Raw genomic sequence first — 19,838 nt, 5'->3', positions numbered from 1 at the left:
CGTTCCCGTCCATTTTAGCTCACTGATTCCTAAGATGTCTATGTTTACTCTTACCATCTCCTGCTTGACCACATCCAATTTACCTTGATTCATGGACCTAACATTCCAGGCTCCTATGCAATACTCTTCTTTACAGCATCAGATTTTACTTTCCCCAACAGACACACCCACAACTGAGCGTCGTTTCCACTTTGACCCAGCCACTTCATTCTGTCTGCAGCTATTAGTAGTTGTCTTCTGCTCTTCCCCAGGAGCTTATCGGACACCTTTTGACCTTGGGGGGGCTAATCTTTTTGCCTTTTTATGCAGTTCATGGGTTTCTCATGGCTAGTGCACTGGAGTGGTTTGCCATTCTCTCCTCCAGTGGATTACATTTTGTCAGAACTCTCCACTATGACCCGTCTGTTTTAGGTGTCCCTACATGGCATAGCTCATAGCTTCACTGAGTTATGCAAGCCCCTTCACCATGATAAGGCAGTGATCCCTGAAGAGGGTAGATTCCATATATATGCATTAATACAAACATTTTGTTCTCATTTTTTCTTTCTGACTTACTTTACTTTGTATGACAGACTCTAGGTCCGTCTACCTCTCGACAAATGACCCTTACTCATTCCTTTCTCTGGGTAAGTAATATACCAGTGTACATATGTGTTAGTTCCTCAGTCATGTCCAACTCTTTGCAACCCCATGGACTGTAGCCCACCAGGCTCCTCTGTCCATAAAATTTTCTGAGTATGAATACTGGAGTGGGTTGCCACTCCCTTATCCAGGGGTTCTTCCTGACCCAGGGATGAAACTCAGGTCTTCAGCATTGCAGGCAAATTCTTTAGCATTTGAGCTACCCGGGGAGACCCCCTCCCCCGATCCAGTGTGTGTATATATATATATATATCACAAATGAGATGAAAAGACAGTCCTGAGAATGGGAGAAAGAAATTACAAAATAAGTAACTGACAAAGGATTAATCTCCACAATATACAAACAGCTCATGCAGCATAATATCAAAAAAACCAAACAACCCAATCAAAAAATGGGTAGAAGACCTATATAGACCTTTCTCCAAAGAAGACATACAGATGGTCAAAAGGCATATGAAAAGATGCTCAATATCGTTATTTGAGAAATGCATATCAAAACTATAATAAAGTATTACCTCACACCAGTCAGAATGGCCATCATGAAAAAATATACAAACAATAAATGCTAGAGAAGGTGTGGAAAAAGGGAACCTTATTGCACTGTTAGTAGGAATGTAAACTGCTACAGTCACTATGGAGAACAGTATGGAGGTTCCTTAAAAAATTGAGAATAGAACTACCATACGACCCATCAATCCCACTACAGGGCATATACGCTGAGAAAACCATAATTCAAAGACACATGCACCCCAGTGTTCACAGCAACACTATTTACAAAAGCTAGGACATGGAAGCAATGTAAATGTATGTCAACAGATGAATGGATAAAGAAAGCATTTAAAATTTTTATTAAAGACATCCTTTAAATAGTATGTAATGCTATCATATATATATATATATATGTATATATATATATATACATATATATATATATCCTAAATACTCTTGTGAATAGACAGAGTCATGTTAATAGTTAATATTAGTCTGGCAAGGCAAATTTTGAATTAATCACATAATTGGGGAGTAAGGTAACCCTTACTCAGGGTAAGAAAGAGAAGGAATCCTAATTTCAGACACTGGACTTCCCCTGCTTAGCTTCTCAAGTTATTAGTGAAGCCCAGGAGATGGCCAGTGTGGAAAGGGGAGCTTTGCATACCTGGGAAGGAATAATGCTTTTATTTGCAGCCCATGCTGTCAGAGGATTTCATCCAAGATCAGTAAAAGCCAGGGTTTATTCAGACAGAATTGGAACAACCTGAACCACAGGGTGGGGATTCATTTCTATTCCCCTTGCCCATCCATATAATGATATAAGATTTAGCTAAAACACCTATTAGAATGCACAGTAGCTACATATTACCAGTGGCTGATTTTCTCAATATGCAATCCTGGTTTAACTACCAAAATCCAGCATGGAACAAGTTAAGAGTCTCCGTTCAACCATTTTTCTTCTAGTAGATCTTTAAAATAATTATTCTAATTAATTCACAGAATAAATGCGATTCAGATAATTAATCTATTAAGACATTACTGAATTACTCTGGAAGCCCTCTTGCTCACGCAGACTCCTTGTAGGCACCTTAAACTCTGGCATTATAGAGTAGATGACTCAACTTCACCTGAATAAACTCCTAAGCACCAGTTCAGAACGAATGCTACATCTTCATCTTCTTTTACATATCCCCCAAAATACAGGTCATTTTGTACATTTGCCCTATGGAACAGGAAATAAAAAATATTACACTATAGATATACACAGAATTTACACCAATATCACAAAACAATTACCTCAATTCAAGAAATGTATATTATGCTGAAAAGTGTTTGCCAGCTTGAAAGCCCCTGTGTATATCTCCCTTTTAAAAATCTGAATCGCAACTTTTAGTTTTCAAAATAATCTGTGAAGACAGACTTAGAAAATGAACTTATGGTTGCCAGGGAAAAGGATAGCTAGAGAGTTTGGATGTTTATGCACAAACTGCTATATTTAAAACAGGTAACCAACAAGGGCTTACTGTATTGCACATGGAACTCTGCCCAATGTTATGTGGCAGCCTGGATGGGAGGGAATTTTGGGGGAGAATGGATACATGTATATGTATGGCTGCGTCCCTTCGCTATTCAAAAGAAACTATCACAACATTGTTGATCGGTCATATCCCAATACAATATTAAAAGTTCAAAAAACGAAAAGAAAAATTGTCTGTGAAGAAGCTGCTAAAGGGAGGGACATGGGAGAGACCACGAGGGGATCACACACCACCCACAGGAACTTTCATTTTTCTTCAGGGAAACTACGTGAGGGTCAGAAGAGGAGGCTGAACTAGCCCATCTACCCCCTGACTCTGTGGGAAAGTGAGGCTTCATGTAGCCTTCACAGCATTTTGGGTCAGACCAGGAATCACTCACCAGAATGCAAGCCACCAATCCTGCAGGACGTAGGCAACCTGGAGCAGGAAACAGCAGTCACTCAGACACTGATGTTACTGAGCCCTCACACCCCGCTCACTAGGATGGTGGGTGGAAAGGCTCCAGAACATGGAGACGGTCCTTCCGGCTCAGGTCTGTGCCAATCCCCACACCCCAGATGACCACAGGTCAGGGGAGGGCATCTTACAAGTTAATATCTTTAAAAGAAATCCCCTTTTCCCTAGAAGACTTTGTTCCCCAAATATAATGTACTTCAACACAAATCCAAGTGGACTGCAAAAGGCAGTAATAACAGAACAAATGCTGGGATTTTGCAAAGCAAAAAGCTTGACAGGTACAGTGATGGTCAGTTCTGGGTGTCAGCTTGGCTGGGCCAGTCTCCAGTGATTCAACTAAACAGTTGTCTAGATGTTGCTCTGAAGGTATTTTGTGGATGTGGCTCACATCCATCATCAGAACTTAAGTAGAGGAGTTCACTCTCAACACTGTGGTTGCCTCATCCAGTCAGTCAAAGGCCCTAAGAGCAAAACCTGAGGCTTCCTGGAGGAGGAAGAAATTCTGTCTCAAGACAGCAGGGTCAGCTCCTGCCTGAGGTTCCAGCCTGCAGGCCTGCCTTGCTGATTTCACATTCACCAAGCTAGGCCCACAACTGCATGAGCCAAGTCTTTGAGATAAATCTCTTAATATAAATACTTAAAAATAATTATAAAATACAGTATAAATAGTATGTAAATATCAAGCCAAGTGCACAAACCAAAACAAACGCCCTTATGTACCTGAGCTGCGACGTTGACTAGAATAAGGAAGATGATGACAAGCCAGTCAGCACCAGCTGTGAAGTAATTCTTATAGATCTTAAAACCAACTTTTCCTTCCAAATGGTCCTCCAGAGGTAGTGTAACCTGTATATTCTCAGTCTAGAAGGGAAAAATGGCAGTGAGAGATGAAATTTTTTTTAAATGAACCCCAAATTTCAAAAGTTCAACAATGTCCTCCACTGCAAAGCTGTGGGAATCAGACACATTGCACATTCCATTCACACTGGAAGGGGTGCAGGATGGTCCATCTCCTACAGAGAAGGGTGTGGGAATATCTGGCCAAACCACATATGTGTTTACCCCTGGACCCAGCCATCCCACTCGTAGGAATTTCTGAGAAATATTAAACGTCATTCACATGAGGTTATTCACTGGTGGGGAGCTTTGCTTAAAATAGAACATGACTCTCAACACACACACAACCAAATCAATTAATGTATAAATTCAGAAACTTCCTCTAAAATAACACACAAAATGATATGGAGCTAATGTATCCCTCGAGATGACTGTGTTATTCAATGACAGAAGCATAAAACATACTTGGGCCTCAAAACACTAGCCAAATACAGTAAACTGAGTTCACAGAGAGAGTTAAAGAGGAGTTTGGATAGCGTGTTGCAAGCATATGATCTGAATCTATTTGGTTCCTAAATTTCAGAGTGATTCCTGAGTTTAGAAAGTGAACAGCCAATCTGAATACTTATCAGAATCATTCCAGGCTCCTGGGTTTGAATATCAAGGAATATCTGTGTATATTTTTAAGGGAGATCTAGTGCATTTCAGCATTTCTGTCTGGAGGACTTAGAATGCATCATAGAGTCACAGAAGCCTAGTGTGTCCTCGGCTCTTTCCTGGCCAATGGGATTCAAGGTTGATAAGATGTGGTTTTCTATCTTGAAGGGTAAGAAAGCAGGACAGGAACTAACACCGAAGTGTCTACCATGTGTCCGGTCCTTTGCACACGTTACCTCTGGCCTATCACAAACCATCTGACACTGAGGCAAGATAATACCATCAGTCACCTGCAGTGGTAGAACATTCCAACATAGAGGAGAAGTAGATGATTTAACATGACTCAGCAGGACTCTGTCTAAGGGGGTCTTCACATTAAGCCTCAGGATGCGTAAGGGAAGCCGGGGGCCACCAGCATGAGTAGGATGTAAATATGGTAAACTGTCTTCAATCAGTGTGAGCCACATTCACTCAGAAATTCATAGCATGCACCCACTTATGGAGATCTCCATAAGATTCTCCATCCTACACCAAAGGGGAACCCCAAGCAGGCTTGCTCCCCTCGTGCTCTTCTAACTCTACCAATTCCATGGAACAAGACTTTGGGAACCTTAGGGTCTACTTTGGGACAAATGAAGATGTCATGAGCAGAGCAGACTGAAGGTCCATGAGATCACCAGGAGCAGACAGACCCGGGCACACTGCAGGATGAGAAACTCACATCTTGGTCTTCTGGAGCCGCATCTTTCAACGAGGGTCTGGGAGATTGGAGAGACTGAACCAAAGACTCAGAGATCACAGTGGGAGTTCCTGGAACTGGAGATGGCTCAGACTGCTCATTCCCCTTCTCAAAAGGGGAAAAAATATCTACCCCAGATTTCAGGAACTCAGAGTAAGTTCCTCTTTCCAGCATTATCCCCTAAAATAAAAAATTTGAGAGAAATTAATTCATATTTTATAATATTAAACCAACCTAAATAACTAATCAAGAAAATTTATCTGATCTTAAATTATGATTTTTGAAAAAAAAAAAAGATCCCTGGGTCTAGAATTCTTGTTGAGAAATCTAGTTCAGTCAACTCAGTACAGAACTGAGCATTGCATTATCTGCCAAACCCTGTCCCTCTAATAGGTGCTGGGGGATGTGAAAGAAACGTGTGCTCATGTGTTAAAAATGGAGGCCATTGACATGACTACCCTGGGCACGTAGGGAAGCAAGAAGTACAGGGGTTGGTGGGAAGATCAGCACCAGTCTTTTCAGACAACATGGGAATTCAGAGAAGCCTCGTGTGACAATTCCAGGAAAGAAATTTAAACTTAACCCAGAGGTGGGGGCCAGCACATCTGCATATGGGTAAGAGTCACTCATTAAATCTTCACTTACCACTGTCACTGTCATACTATCATGTGCCTGGCTGGGATAATAGGAACCAGCCCCGGACAGAAAACCCATGAGAGGCATCTCCATGGTCTACAACTGTCCCCACACACAGCAACTTCTCAACTGAAAATTCAATATTCCACCTTTTAAAGTAATTAAACAAGGAAGCCATGGGGCTGGAGTGGCTCTAAAGCCTTGGCAGTCTGTGTCCACAAAGCAAAGCCTAAGCCAAAATCAGTGCACTCAGATCCGAGAAAAAACTTAGGAACGACCAACCACAAGCAGCCAACTAGGCTTCCTCAAACCAGGCAACTGCTTAAAATATAGCCAATCAAATCATTTTCTTTGAACAAGTGAAATATCCTTGCACAGTTTCTCTCCCTTACAAGTTCATATAAAATAATGTCTGCAGATGTTTTACTATTTTCTGACCCCATGAAACCAGACTCAGCTGATTCCCTCAGTAGCAAATAAAACATTAGGGGAAAAAAATCTCAGGATATAAAACATCAATTGAGAGCAGCTCTGGTTAAGGCAGCTCAGGTGGAGAAAGCTGGCCCAGGACCCTTGCTGGGACCTCTCTCACCCTCTCCCCTGAGGGGGTCCACTGGGAAAAATGCAGGGAAGCCTTTGGGTACCGTCTGATACAGCAGAACTAAAAAATCACGCAGGATATGTTGTCTTGTTCCACTTGGGAGGCAAAATTCACACACCTCTTTAAGGGAATCACCACTCACCACTTCAAATCTGTAATATGCACAATGAAATGACTGGAAGTACAAAGACAGCAATTTCACTCAACAGTCAGTCAAGCACTGACAATTCCGGGGAGTGAAGGAACAGCCATCCCCCATCTGCTGTGAAGAGAGGGACCTGACAGTAAGGATGGACCCCAACTCATCCAGGGGTGCTCACCAGTGGATAAATAGTTGATTTGTTAGTACTAAAATTGGGGGGTCAAAGGAAGCAATAAGGGGAACCCAAAACATCTAGAGATGGGCAAAATAGGTTACACTCCTGCCCACTGATCCTGGCTCATAACACTGTCAACATTGGGGTTTACACACTAGAATTGCCCTCTCTGCACATGAAATCAACTGCTCTCAAGCTTGAGAAACCTTAGCCTCCCCCCACTCCTGGAGGAGTGGAGAAGGGCTGACACATGGAACTGCTTCTAGAGAGGCAGGGGTTCTGTATCTTAATAATCTTTCTTACAGCAGAGATTCATTTCAGAAGTCGGGGATCTGACCAAGGACCTGTGGAGCAGTCAGAGGCTAACAACAAAGGTGCTGAGACCCAGAGGTAAACAAGCCAAGGAGTGAAGCATCAAACGACCACCAAGTCTGAACACTTCTCATTACTCTCCACCCCACCCGCAACCATGCTAGGAGTTGTGGGTTGGATGGTGATCCCTCCTCAAAAAGATAAGGTCAAACATGACACCTGGGAACGTGACCTTATATGGATACAGGGTCTTTGCAAATGTAATCAAGTTAAGATGAGGTCACACTGGAGCAGGGTGACCTAAAGTCAGTAAGACTGATGTCATTATGAGAAGAGAAGAGATCCAGACTGACACAGGGACATCAGCCACGTGACATCAGAAACAGAGACCACGGAACACCAAGGAAGGCCGGTGAACACCAGAGGCTGGAGGGAAGGATTCTCCCCTGGAGCCTTCAGGGAGAGCACAGCCATGCCAGCACCTGGATTTGGGACTTGTAGCCTCCACAACAGGGAGACCATAAACTCCTGCTGTCACCCAGTTTGCGGTACTGTGATACGGCAGCTCTAGAAACTGAATCTCTAGCCTGAGCCCACACTTCTGTCTTCTCAGCTTTACTAAGCCTTGTAACTGCTTCTGCTGTCACCCCTCCAGTGACCATCAGCGAAATCTCTTAACTCCCACATCAGACCACATCCCTCCTCTGCTCTGGACCGTCCAAGGCTTCCATCCCACTTCTGGGTCCATCCCACTGCTCAGTGCTCAGGGACCAGCTCCCTCCACATCCCCCTGATCACTCTCCTCAGACGCGCTGGTCTTCCTGCCATTCCTCCAACCTGCCAGGTCCCTCCTTCCTTAGGGGGTCCTCCTTCCTGAGGACCCCCTGCCTCAGATCCCCTCCCCCAGGTGACTGTGTGGCCTCCACCTTTATGTCACTCAGACTCTGTGAGGCACCAGCTCCTCAGAGAGGCCAGGATGTCACCTTCTTTGTCACATCCTCCCCATAAGAACAGGAGCCCCGTGAGGGCAGGGCCTTGTCCTGCTGCACAGGCTCCCACACGTATCAGGCACATAGAGACCTGGGCGGGGAGACCAGCAACTGGGGACACCAGCAGAGAAGGCGTCTCTGCCCCGGGTGCTCGGCTACCCAGCCTCACTTCTGGAGTTAATGGAAGATGCTCTTCAGGCAAACTATGTATGATGATCACCTGGATACCAACAGATCTTAGAATCTCTAATTTCTAAGTGATACACTTTGACTTAAGTCATGGAAGAAAAAGTTCTAAATAGAACTGCAACATTACCCTTAACAAATTTCATTAGAATATTGATTATTCAGTAACCCTGTGGTTGCACTGCCGGGAGCCAGCGAGGGAAATCCTACCCATGGCAAAGGTCAATTGGGGAAGAGGCCTGATGGGCAAAGGCTAATCAGGACTCGAGGAACCCCCTGGATTTACCTGAGCATCTACCCCAAAGAAAACCGGAGTCTGACTGCCTTACTATCTTACACCTCTTACCAAGTCCTCTAATACTTACAGGGGCTTCCCCCCAACCACCTTTCTCTGAAAACATTAATTCAGAGCTGTAGTTTAAAAGTTCTCCTTGGCTTAATAGGAGTGTTCCAATCCAAGCCCCTCTGATAGCTTTCTAACTTGCATGACAAGTTTGTCCGGGCTCTTACAACTATGAGTGTGACTGTTTATAGCCTCCCAGCCATACAAGGACAGAAAGCCTAATATTCTAAAATACAGGAATCTGTTGAAGAAGTTAAAATCATTAGAATAGTACTAAAAAAGATTTCATTGTTGAATCAATGCTTGCTGCAAAGTTTCATCTATTGTATCCTTGGAAATATATTAATCACATATAGAGAATATAAGTAGTAGCCTTTGATTTAACCACATCAGATCTTAAGTTAATAAATTCCTTTCTTGTAGCTCACTACACCTGTGCCTTATAGGAATGTAACTTTGTCATGTGTCTAGCACCTGACTTTAGGAAAATCATCTTAAAAGAATATAAGACTTTTTCTAGCTAACTAACCTTTGTTAGGAGAGAGGGCCATAAACTGTTAGCAGGCCACCTGGCCAGAAGATGATGTAAACCACCCAAAACTTTTGTATATCACGAGACATACAAAAATGAGCCCTGATCCTGATAAGGGTGTCAAGACTGCTGACCCGGCGTGATTTTGGCGTGACTCTATACCTCTCTTTCTCTATTTTTTATGTACACAACTTAGGGTATAAAAGCAGCACTGGAAAATAAAGTTTCGGGCCTTGCTCACTGAAGCTTGGTCTCCCCATGTCGTTCTTTCTCTTTTTCCATCCTTTTCTCTATTCTCCTTTTTCTGGTTGAGATCCTTGGAGCGCTGGTCCCTCTGAGTTTACTTATCTGCCTGGGCTTCTAAGACCCACTCGAGGGGGTGCCCTGGTGGGGTGCCTCCAGTGATTCGAGAGGGCGCCTGCGGCCTACGTAAACAGAGCAAACCCCGTGCTGGGGTTTTATTGGTTTCCAGCGTAAACCAAGGAATCATCAGCCCCTGTCTCTCTCTCTCTCTGACGCCGACGCCGACGCCGTTCATCCCGAGGATACCCTGGGCCATATCGAGGCTGGTTCCCGATATTGCACTTTTATACACTTTAGGGTTTATGTGGCTTAGAATGAAATAGTGACATTTCAACAGGGCTTTAGGTTCATCCTCCAAGGCTTGAACACCAGCTCTGAGAAGAAGTGGGCAAAAAACTGAGGGAGAAGAGGGCGTTTACCATGAACCCAGGAGAGTGACCCGCGGGAGGTCTGCCCTTCAACACACCTGAGTGCTTGCAATTCCACGGACTTCTAGAAATTACTTACATCTTTCAATATCAGAATCTGACTTTCATCTTTTAGGTACTGCAACTGATGAGTGACTAAGATTGTGATCTTCTCCTTCAAGGCCTGACAGATACACCTACAAATGTAAAAGGCACAGATGCAAAAGCACATTAATGGAATGCCTCAAACTGAAAATTTATATTTTGAAAACAGTGAGACAAAGACCACACAGCAGTCAAAGATCTTTAAATACCAAATCAATAATAAAAATTGAATAAGCATAAATCAATTAATCCAACTAGGTTCTTAAATTTATCAGCAGCAAATTTGAACCTAGTGCTATAAAAAATTCTTAAAACCAGTCTAGTGAAGGAGGCACTAACAGCTAAGTTTTTTCCTCTAAAACTCAGTTTAATAATTATTTACATGTTTCATAAAGGAAAACAACTAATACTGAGATTTCAAAACTTGACTAAACTATAACACTATTTTATTGCTACTCAGGATTGGGAGTAGAGGGATCCATTTCATTTAAAAATTCTTAGCTTTCTAGGTGATTATTTATAATTAATGATGCAAATATTCACAACAAAAAATTAATAGATTCTAATGAATGCCAGCACGGCCTCTATCAGTCACTACAACATTCCCAGTTCCATCCAGGAAGCAAGTCTTCTTACATTCGGTGCGAACACCTTCCAAATATCAAAGTAAAAGAACAGAATCCAAATGGCCCAAATCACAGTGGAAATCACCCAATGGCTCAGAGCATCCACCAGTTCTCTTAGTCAAGATACCCCTACTGCTGCTGCTGTTAAGTCGCTTCAGTTGTGTCCAATTCTGTGCGACCCACAGACAGCAGCCAACCAGGCTCCCCCGTCCCAGGGATTCTCCAGGCAAGAACACTGGATTGAGTTGCCATTTCCTTCTCCAGGGGATCTTCCCGACCCAGGAGTCGAACCTGGGTCTCCTGCACTGCAGACAGATTCTTTCCCAACTAAGCTACAACCGGTGGCAGGGGAACACATAAATGGCTGTGGGGAAGACAGCGGGCACGGGCACCCCCTGGAGAAGTAGGTGGGAATGGCAGGTCCCGTCTTCCACCTTCCTTCTGTGTCCTGGCACACTGCTCCCTGGCTCTGGGACAGAAGTATAGGGCGCCTGGCTGAAAAAGGACACATGGCAAAGGCGCACCCATAAAGATGGCGCCGGACAGATGTCAGGAGGGCGCGGCCCCAGATAATCACAAAAAATTGTGATTGGCCCCTGAACACTTCCCCTTGCGTGAACAGCGCATGATCACCCTAGACCTCTATTGTGACGTCAGCGCGTGACGACCTGACCTTTAATATGATTGGAGCCACCGCAGGAAGTCCGTTGCAAAACCCCCACGCTTGCCTTTATATAGGAGAGCTTGTAACAATAAAGGGGAACTGCCTTGACAGAACCCCCGCTGCATCTGAGTGTCCTCCTCGGGGGGAGGAGGGCTGCGGGGCGGGCGGCCAGCTCACCTTTCCCCTGGGGTTTCTTCCCCGCCGCTCCCGCGCGGGGAGGCAAAACGGGCTCGCATCCGAGGCCTAGGAGGATTCGCCGACGCCTTGCTCTCCCCCGCGGCGCCACCGGGGGAGAAACAAGGGGACCCTACACAGAAGGACCAATATGTACAGACAGAAGGGGGGATGAAAGGATCCCCACAGAGCCAGCACAGCTGGATACCGAGTGGGTGTGGGGACGAACTGGAATGGCTGATGGGGGCAGATGGCAAGGAAGCCTGTTTGTTTGAGGACCTGGAGCTGCTTTGTGAATGTGGTGGAGGGGGGGGGAGGTGTCCGTGAAGGGCTGGAGCAGGTGGGTGAGCTGTGTAGACAGCAGCGTGGGAGTCTGATCAGGACAGACCCCAAGACCTGATGACACAGGAGACAGGGGTCTAGTGATGTGGGGCTGAACCAGGGTGGGATCCGTGGCTGGACACAGGTGAGGCTGCGTCAGTTCACGTCAGCCTCACCTTCTGTAGCTGATAGAATCCACTATGTTCACAGCATATTGTTCCATCTAATTCTCTAACTTGAGAACACTCTCCAGTTGGTGCTGACTGGTTTCCTAAATTGCTTTCATGCTCTCTGCTTTAAGTTTCCCTAGAGAATGTGGTTCTGATTACAAACAACAGTCTTAAGCTTGCTTCTATCAAGTATATATCCAAAGCAGTATACTCAAAATATTTGAGAGGATTTTATAAATATCTCCAGTGTTTGAAAAAGAACTCAGGAGAACTTCTTCTATCAGCACACTGTACTTGGCACCAAAATGCCTTGCTCTCCCTTCCCTGTGACATGGATGCAATCACCAGCAGAATCTGTTCCTGCCTTGATGGAGAACTTGTGCATATGCACACAAGATGTGGTAACACACATTTGTGAGCTCAGGGTGGGGCGCTGGGAACAAGGAGGATGAGATACTCATGATGCCAGGAGGGTGGGGGTGGGGAATCCCTGTCACAGCACTAGCTCCTGTCACTGAATTCTTGACAAGACACAGGCACTTCTCTAACGGAAAATTCATCAAACCATGAATGGGAGAGGCTGGGAAAGGGGGGTCAGATTGGAGAGCTGGAGACCATGCCACGTGTCATCTGCCCTGTTCTCTCTTGTTCTCAAGGATTCTGTGCTACTATTCAGGTTTGTATGTGTGTTACCATATACCTAACATGAAATTTACCATTTCTGCCGTTTTAAACATACAACTCAGTGGCATTAAGTACATTCACACTGATATGCGACCATCACCACCATCCATCTCCACAACTCTTTTATCACCCCAACACTAAGCACGTTTTATACCTGGGCAGGTTCCACCAAAGTCTAACAATTCCTGCTTAGTGGACGTGGAATCCTAGCTCCTAGCCAGCTCCTAGTGTCCAGAGCCCAGAGCTCCTCACAGGCCTCCCTCTCACACTTGTTGACTCTGCTGAAGTCTCAACTTTGCTATTCTGGACCTGCTGTAAATCAATCATGTTCCCTCAGATTCACATGTGGTCACCTGAGTCATCAGTACCTTAGAATTTGGTGTCGTGGACTTTAAAGAGGTAATCATTACCCTTAATTATACTGGATCTAATCTAATCTGACTGTTGTGCTTAGATGAAGAGACTAAGATACAAGGACAGAGACACAAGCATGTGAATCAATGAAGTCAGAACACACGCCCTCACCATGCCCAAGAATAAACTCAAAATGGCTTAAATACTTAATCATAAGACGTGACACCAGAAAACTCCCAGTAGAGATTATAGGCAAAACATTCTGTGACATAAATTATACCAATGTTTTCTTAGGTCAGTCTCCTAAGGCTGCTGCTGCTAAGTCGCTTCAGTCGTGTCCGACCCTGTGCAACCCCATAGACTGCAGCCCACCAGGCTCCCCCGCCCCTGGGTTGCCGTTTCCTTCTCCAATGCATGAAAGTGAAAAGTGAAAGTGAAGTCGCTCAGTTGTGTCCAAATCTTAGCGACCCCATGGACTGCAGCCTACCAGGCTCCTCCATCCACGGGATTTTCCAGGCAAGAGTACTGGAGTGGGTTGCCATTGCCTTCTCCACCAAGGCAATAGATATATAAGTAAAAATATACAAATGGGGGCTCCCCTGGTGGCTCAGTGGCTAAGAATCCACCTGGCAGTGCAGGAGACACGGAATCCCTCCCTGGTCCAGGAAGATCCCACATGCACAAAGCACCTCAGCCCAAGCACCACAACTGCTGAGCCTGTGCTCTGGAGCCCAGTAACCACAACTACTAAGCCCACGCACCCCAGAGCCCGGGCTCTGCAATGAGAGAAGCCACCGCCATGAGAAGTCCACACACCACAACTAGAGAGTAGACCCTGCTCACTGCAACTAAAGAAAACCCTGACCGTGTGAGGACACAGTGAGGGGGATGTGGTCAGAAGACAAGAAGAGAGGTCTCAGGAGAAACCAAGTCACCTACACCTTGAACCTGTAGCCTCAAGAACTGTGAGAAACCTAATTTCTATTCTTTGATCACCCCCATCTGTGACAACTTGTTATAGACTGAATGTTTTACTCCTCAAAAGTCATACATTGAGACCTAATCCCCACTGTGTCGGTATTAGGAGGTGGGGCCATCGGGAGGGACCAGGTCATGAGGATGGAGCCTGCATGAAAGTGATTAGTGTCCTTATAAAAGGGACCACATGCCCCTCACCTCTGCCACCACATGAGGTTGCAAGAATCGGACCCTCACCAGACTGACTCTTGCAGCACCCTGACTCGGACTTTCCCAGCCGCCAAAACCATGAGATAAAAACTTCTGTTATTTCTAAGCCACCCAGCACTGGTGTCCTGTGAGAGCAGCCTGGACAGACACAGTCCTAGAAACTAACACAGGACATGACAGAGAATTCCCAAATGACTTCTCTCTGCTGCACACCCCGCCTCCTCCAGGCAAGGACATGCCTGTTGTTCTCCTTACAGCCCTGCTTCCTCCTCCCTCCACACCTGAGCTTCTCCTCTTCTTTCAGAAGACTGGGTCCTCTTCTCAGCCTCCACACACCTGGCCAGCCTGCAGGCCCCCAGGGCACTGCCCGCCCAGCCCTGGGCACAGGGAGCTTTCCAACTTCAGTGAAAGCCTCCAACTGACACTTCCACTTTACATTCAACACTCACTATCCTGTATCAAAACACTCTAAACCCTGACTCTGCTGAGCTTTCCCCCAGGCATCTGTTTGAACAAGCTCCACGTAGAAACACGTTCCTCAGAAGCAGGAATGAGAGCTGGGCATCCTAGTCTCCCTTATTCTGCCCTTTGTGGGTCCTTCCCCTCTCCTGGCTCACCGTCCTCCTTGTAAACTAAGGGGTTTTGTGCAATAAGGCATTGATCTCAGTGCACAAGCAGGATGTTTATAAGTGCAGCTGGAAGGCTCGTTGACTTTTAACAAAGAAAACAACAGCAAGTGACCTGACCATGGGGGAGATGTGAAGGCTGTTTTAGGAAAAAAACAAGTTCTCAAGGCTATCAAAAAGGCCAGACTAGATTCCATAAGAGGCCTCAGTCAGTGTGTGTTAGGTGTGTGATTCTTTTCTACACAGAAAAGAATCAGAGTTGTTCTACCTTAGTCATTGTATAGCCAACCAGGAGCCACTGACAAGTTCTACATTTTAGAAACAGGAATGAGAGTCAAGACTTAAGCCAGATTATAGGTGACACTACATTGTAGGTCTAAGTATTAATTCTAGTAAGCATCCATGAAATAACATGAAATGATTGAAATCATACTCAGATGTGAAATAAATGATTCTCAAATTCTAGACTTTATTAAGTGTAGACTTAATAAAGACTTTATTAAGTGTAGACTTAATAAAGACTTTATTTCCAAAGTGATAAAATAACAAGCAAAAACCAACAGGATCTTTCCATGGAAGCCCTATGTCAATACCGAAAACTTTGCTTCTAACGTGCCTTAAGCAAATGATGGAGGAAAAAAATGGCAGTCAAGTACCAGGTTATAGAGTCTCACTCTCTGATTTAAAAACCCTACATCATCTTTCTTATTATTGGGATCTGGATCCACCCAGAGTGTCTGGTAATCAACTACAAGTAGCAGGAAGGAAACTGCCACGTATTTGTCACTCCCTAAAGCATTGATGCTTTTGAACTGTGGTGCTGGAGAAGACTCTTGAGAGTCCCTTGTACTGCAAGGAGATCCAACCAGTCCATTCTAAAGGAGATCAATCCTGGGTGTTCATTGGAAGGACGGATGCTAAAGCTGAAACTGCAATACTTTGGCCACCTCATGCGACGAGTTGACTCACTGGAAAAGACTCTGATGCTGGGAAAGGTTGGGGGCGGGAGGAGAAGGGGATGACGGAGAATGAGATGGCTGGATGGCATCACCGACTCTGTGGACATGAGTTTGAGTGAACTCCGGGAGTTGGTGATGGACAGGGAGGCCTGGCTTGCTGTGATTCATGGGGTCGCGGAGAGTCGGACACGACTGAGCGACTGAACTGAACTGAACTGAAGGAGACAAAAGACCTGTACTCATAAAACTACAAGATACTGACAAAAGATGACACAAAAATGATGGAGGGATATACCATGTTCTTGGATTGGAAGAAACAATATTGTGAAAATGACTATACTACCCAAAGAATCTATAGATTCAATACAATCCCTGTCAAATTACCAATAGCATTTTTCATAGAATTAGAGCCAAAAATTTTACAGTTTTAATGGAAACACAAAAGATCCCAAGTAGCCAAAGCAGTCTTAAGAAAGAAAAATGAAGCTGGAGAAATTAGGTTCCCTGACTTCAGAATATATTATTGAGTTGGCCAAAAAGTTTGTTACATAAGATTTTATGGAAACACTTAAATGAACTTTTTGGCCAGTTTAATATAGGGCTAGAGTAATCAAGATGGTATGGTGTTGGCACAAAAATAGAAATACAGATCTATGGAACAGGCTAGAGAGCCCAGAGATGAACTCACACACGGTGGTCACCTAATCTGTGCAAAAGGGGGCGAGAATATACAATGGAAAAAAGACAGTCTCTTCAGTAAGTGGTGTGGGAAAACTGGACAGCTGTGTGTAAAATACCACTCCCTAATACCATATACAAAAATAAACTCAAAGAGGGTTGAAAACCTAAATGTAAGACCAGATACTATAAGACTCTTAGAGGAAAACACAGGGAAAACACTCAACATAAATTACTAAATGTTTGATTGATCTTTTCATTTCAGAGAAGTGTGGTGTATTTTTAAAAAATCTTTGTTGTTGTTGTTAGACAAATCTGAGAGATTGATTGTTCATGTTGGTTTGAATTGGTGTGTTTGTCATTTAGTGTCACCCTTCCAGGGAAGCTCTGAAATCTGTAATATGCAGGTGAGCCTTGACTGTGAGCAGGCAGATTTGGAGGTATGACCATTTCCAGACAGTAATTCTGGTTTCTGAAGGATGTCACCACTGAGTCTTTATACACCCACACTGCTTTTCAGCAGCATGTGGATTTTGTTTTCTTAAATTGGGTCGATTGCTTCACCTTCTCCTCCCCAAAAAGCAGTGCACCTCTGATTTCATTTAAGTTTGTGAGTCTTTTACAGTAAAATTCTACAAGAGAAGAGGTGTGTAGAGCATTTAACCATTAAACGCAAAGAATGATAGGATGACCCACTACTCTTGAATTCATAGGACAAATTTAATGATGAAATTGGGACACATCTAAAAAAAACAAAACTGGAAGTATTGGTAAATTATTTTTCTATTTGTTTCCCAGATTGAGACCTTTTTTTCACAGATTCTCAGGTGGCATTACTCTAGAATTTTAGAACATACTGTTCCATGGATAGAGAGGCAATCTAAATTATAAAAATGCTGAAGTAGTAGATAATACTAAGATCTACTTCTATTTAAACTACATTTGGAACTTTCTATAAAAAGAAAGAAATGTGAGTTTATTTAACAGAGTCAAGTGTGTGGTTTCCATGTATTGCTTCTGGAATTAACCCTGTTAATTTTGGTGATATCACTTAGAGAAATCATCCCAACATTATGTTTCTCTAGGAATTGATTCCTTATGACTATTTTATTTATTCTTTTTAAGGCCAAATGAAATATTTATTTATTTGTTTATTTTTTATTTTTTCAAAAACAATTTTAGGAATCTTTACTTAAAAACAACCGTATCTTAAAATGGAGTAACTTTGGTTTTACGAGCAGCAAGCAAAGTACAGAAGCAAAAATGCATTACAGGAGCATTAAGTTCTACATTAGGTCACAGCGTCTAATCTGAAATCACACCCATAATATCATTTTTCAGGATATCTGGGAAATAGTTATTTCCCAGGATGTCTGAACCATAGCTACCCTTATGACTATTTTATTTTTTTTATTTTTTTTTAAGGTAATTATTTTTTATTAGAGGCAAATTATTTTACAATATTATATTGGTTGGTTTTGCCATACATTGATATGAATTCGCCCCGGGTTTACATAAGTTCCCCCTCCTGAACCCCCCTCCCACCTCCCTCCTCCCTTTATCCTCCCTCTGGGTCATCCCCGCATGCCAGCCCCGAGCATCCTATAACATGCATTGACCCTGAACTAGTGATTCGTTTCACATATGACAACATACGTGTTTCAATGCCATTCTCCCAAATCATCCCACCCTCACCCTCTCCCATAGAGTCCCAAAGACTGTTCTATACATCTGTGTCTCTTTTGCTGTCTCGTATACAGGGTTATCATTTGCATCTTTCTAAATTCCATATATATGTGTTAGTATACTGTATTGGTGTTTTTCTTTCTGGCTTACTTCACTCTGTATAATAGGCTCCAGTTTCATCCACCTCATTAGAACTGATTCAAATGTATTCTTTTTAATGGCTGAATAATACTCCATTGTGTATATGTACCAAAGCTTTCTTATCCATTCGTCTGCAGATGGACATCTAGGTTGCTTCCATGTCCTGGCTATTATAAACAGTGCTGCAACGAACATTGGACTACACGTATCTCTTACAATTCTGGTTTCCTCGGTGTGTATGCCCAGGAGTGCGATTGCTGGATCATATGGAAGTTCTATTTCCAATTTTTTGAGGAATCTCCACACTGTTCTCCATAGTGGCTGTACTAGTTTGCATTCCCACCAACAGTGTAAGAGGGTTCCTTTCTCTCCACATCCTCTCCAGCATTTATTGCATGTAGACTTTTGGATAGCAGCCATTCTGACTGGTGTGAAATGGTATCTCATTGTGGTTTTGATTTGCATCTCACTGATTATGAGGGATGTTGAGCATTTTTTCATGTGTTTGTTAGCCATCTGTATGTCTTCTTTGGAGAAATGTCTGTTTAGTTCTTTGGCCCATTTTTTGATTGGGTCATTTATTTTTATGGAATTGAGCTGCAGGAGCTGCTTGTATAATTTGGAGATTAATCCTTTATCAGTTGCTTCATTTGCTATTATTTTCTCCCATTCTGAAGCCTGTCTTTTCACCTTACTTAGAGTTTCCTTTGCTGTGCAGAAGCTTTTGATTTTAATTAGGTCCCATTTGTTTATTTTTGCTTTTATTTCCAATATTCTGGGAGGTGGGTCATGGAGGATCCTGCTGTGATTTATGTCGGAGAGTGTTTTGCCTACGTTCTCCTCTAGGAGTTTTATAGTTTCTGGTCTTACATTTAGCTCTCTAATCCATTTTGAGTTTATTTTTGTGTATGGTGTTAGGAAGTGTTCTAGTTTCATTCTTTTACAAGTGGCTGACCAGTTTTCCCAGCACCACTTGTTAAAGAGACTGTCTTTTCTCCATTTTATATTCTTGCCTCCTTTGTCAAAGATGAGGTGTCCATAGATGCATGGATTTATCTCTGGGCTTTCTATTTTGTTCCATTGATCTATATTTCTGTCTTTATGCCAGTACCATACTGTCTTGATGACTGTGGCTTGTAGTAGAGCCTGAAGTCCGGCAGGTTAATTCCCCCAGTTCCATTTTTCTTCCTCAAGATTGCTTTGGCTATTCGAGGTTTTTTGTATTTCCATACAAATTGTGAGATTATTTGTTCTAGTTCTGTGAAAAATATCCTTGGTAGCTTGATAGGGATTGCATTGAATGTATAAATTACTTTGGGTAGTATACTCATTTTTACAATATTTATTCTTCCAATCCATGAACATGGTATATTTCTCCATCTATTAGTGTCCTCTCTGATTGCTTTCAGTAGTGTTTTATAGTTTTCTATGTACAAGTCTTTTGTTTCCTTAGGTAGATATATTCCTAAGTATTT

At 43.4% G+C, this 19,838-nt stretch overlaps 1 protein-coding gene across 1 annotated transcript in view; it reads right to left on the bottom strand.

The window, feature by feature from the left end:
* Window positions 1-14,182, bottom strand: part of LOC148775813 (ATP-binding cassette sub-family C member 4-like) — a 114,808-nt gene extending 100,626 nt beyond the window's left edge. Inside the window, 8 exon segments of the mRNA XM_088842815.1 lie at window positions 3,052-3,089; window positions 3,849-3,989; window positions 5,344-5,541; window positions 10,088-10,184; window positions 11,055-11,213; window positions 11,560-11,689; window positions 11,836-11,952; window positions 14,137-14,182. Coding sequence (XP_088698941.1) covers window positions 3,052-3,089; window positions 3,849-3,989; window positions 5,344-5,541; window positions 10,088-10,184; window positions 11,055-11,213; window positions 11,560-11,689; window positions 11,836-11,952; window positions 14,137-14,182 — 926 coding nt within the window.
* Between the last annotated feature and the right edge of the window lie 5,656 nt (window positions 14,183-19,838).

Source organism: Moschus berezovskii, chromosome 13 (genome assembly GCF_049115385.1).
Source record: "Moschus berezovskii isolate FMDL1 chromosome 13, NW_MosBer_1.0, whole genome shotgun sequence".
Taxonomy (NCBI): domain Eukaryota; kingdom Metazoa; phylum Chordata; class Mammalia; order Artiodactyla; family Moschidae; genus Moschus; species Moschus berezovskii.
Note: the sequence above shows the minus strand (reverse complement) of the source record. Positions and strands in the feature narration are given on the sequence as shown.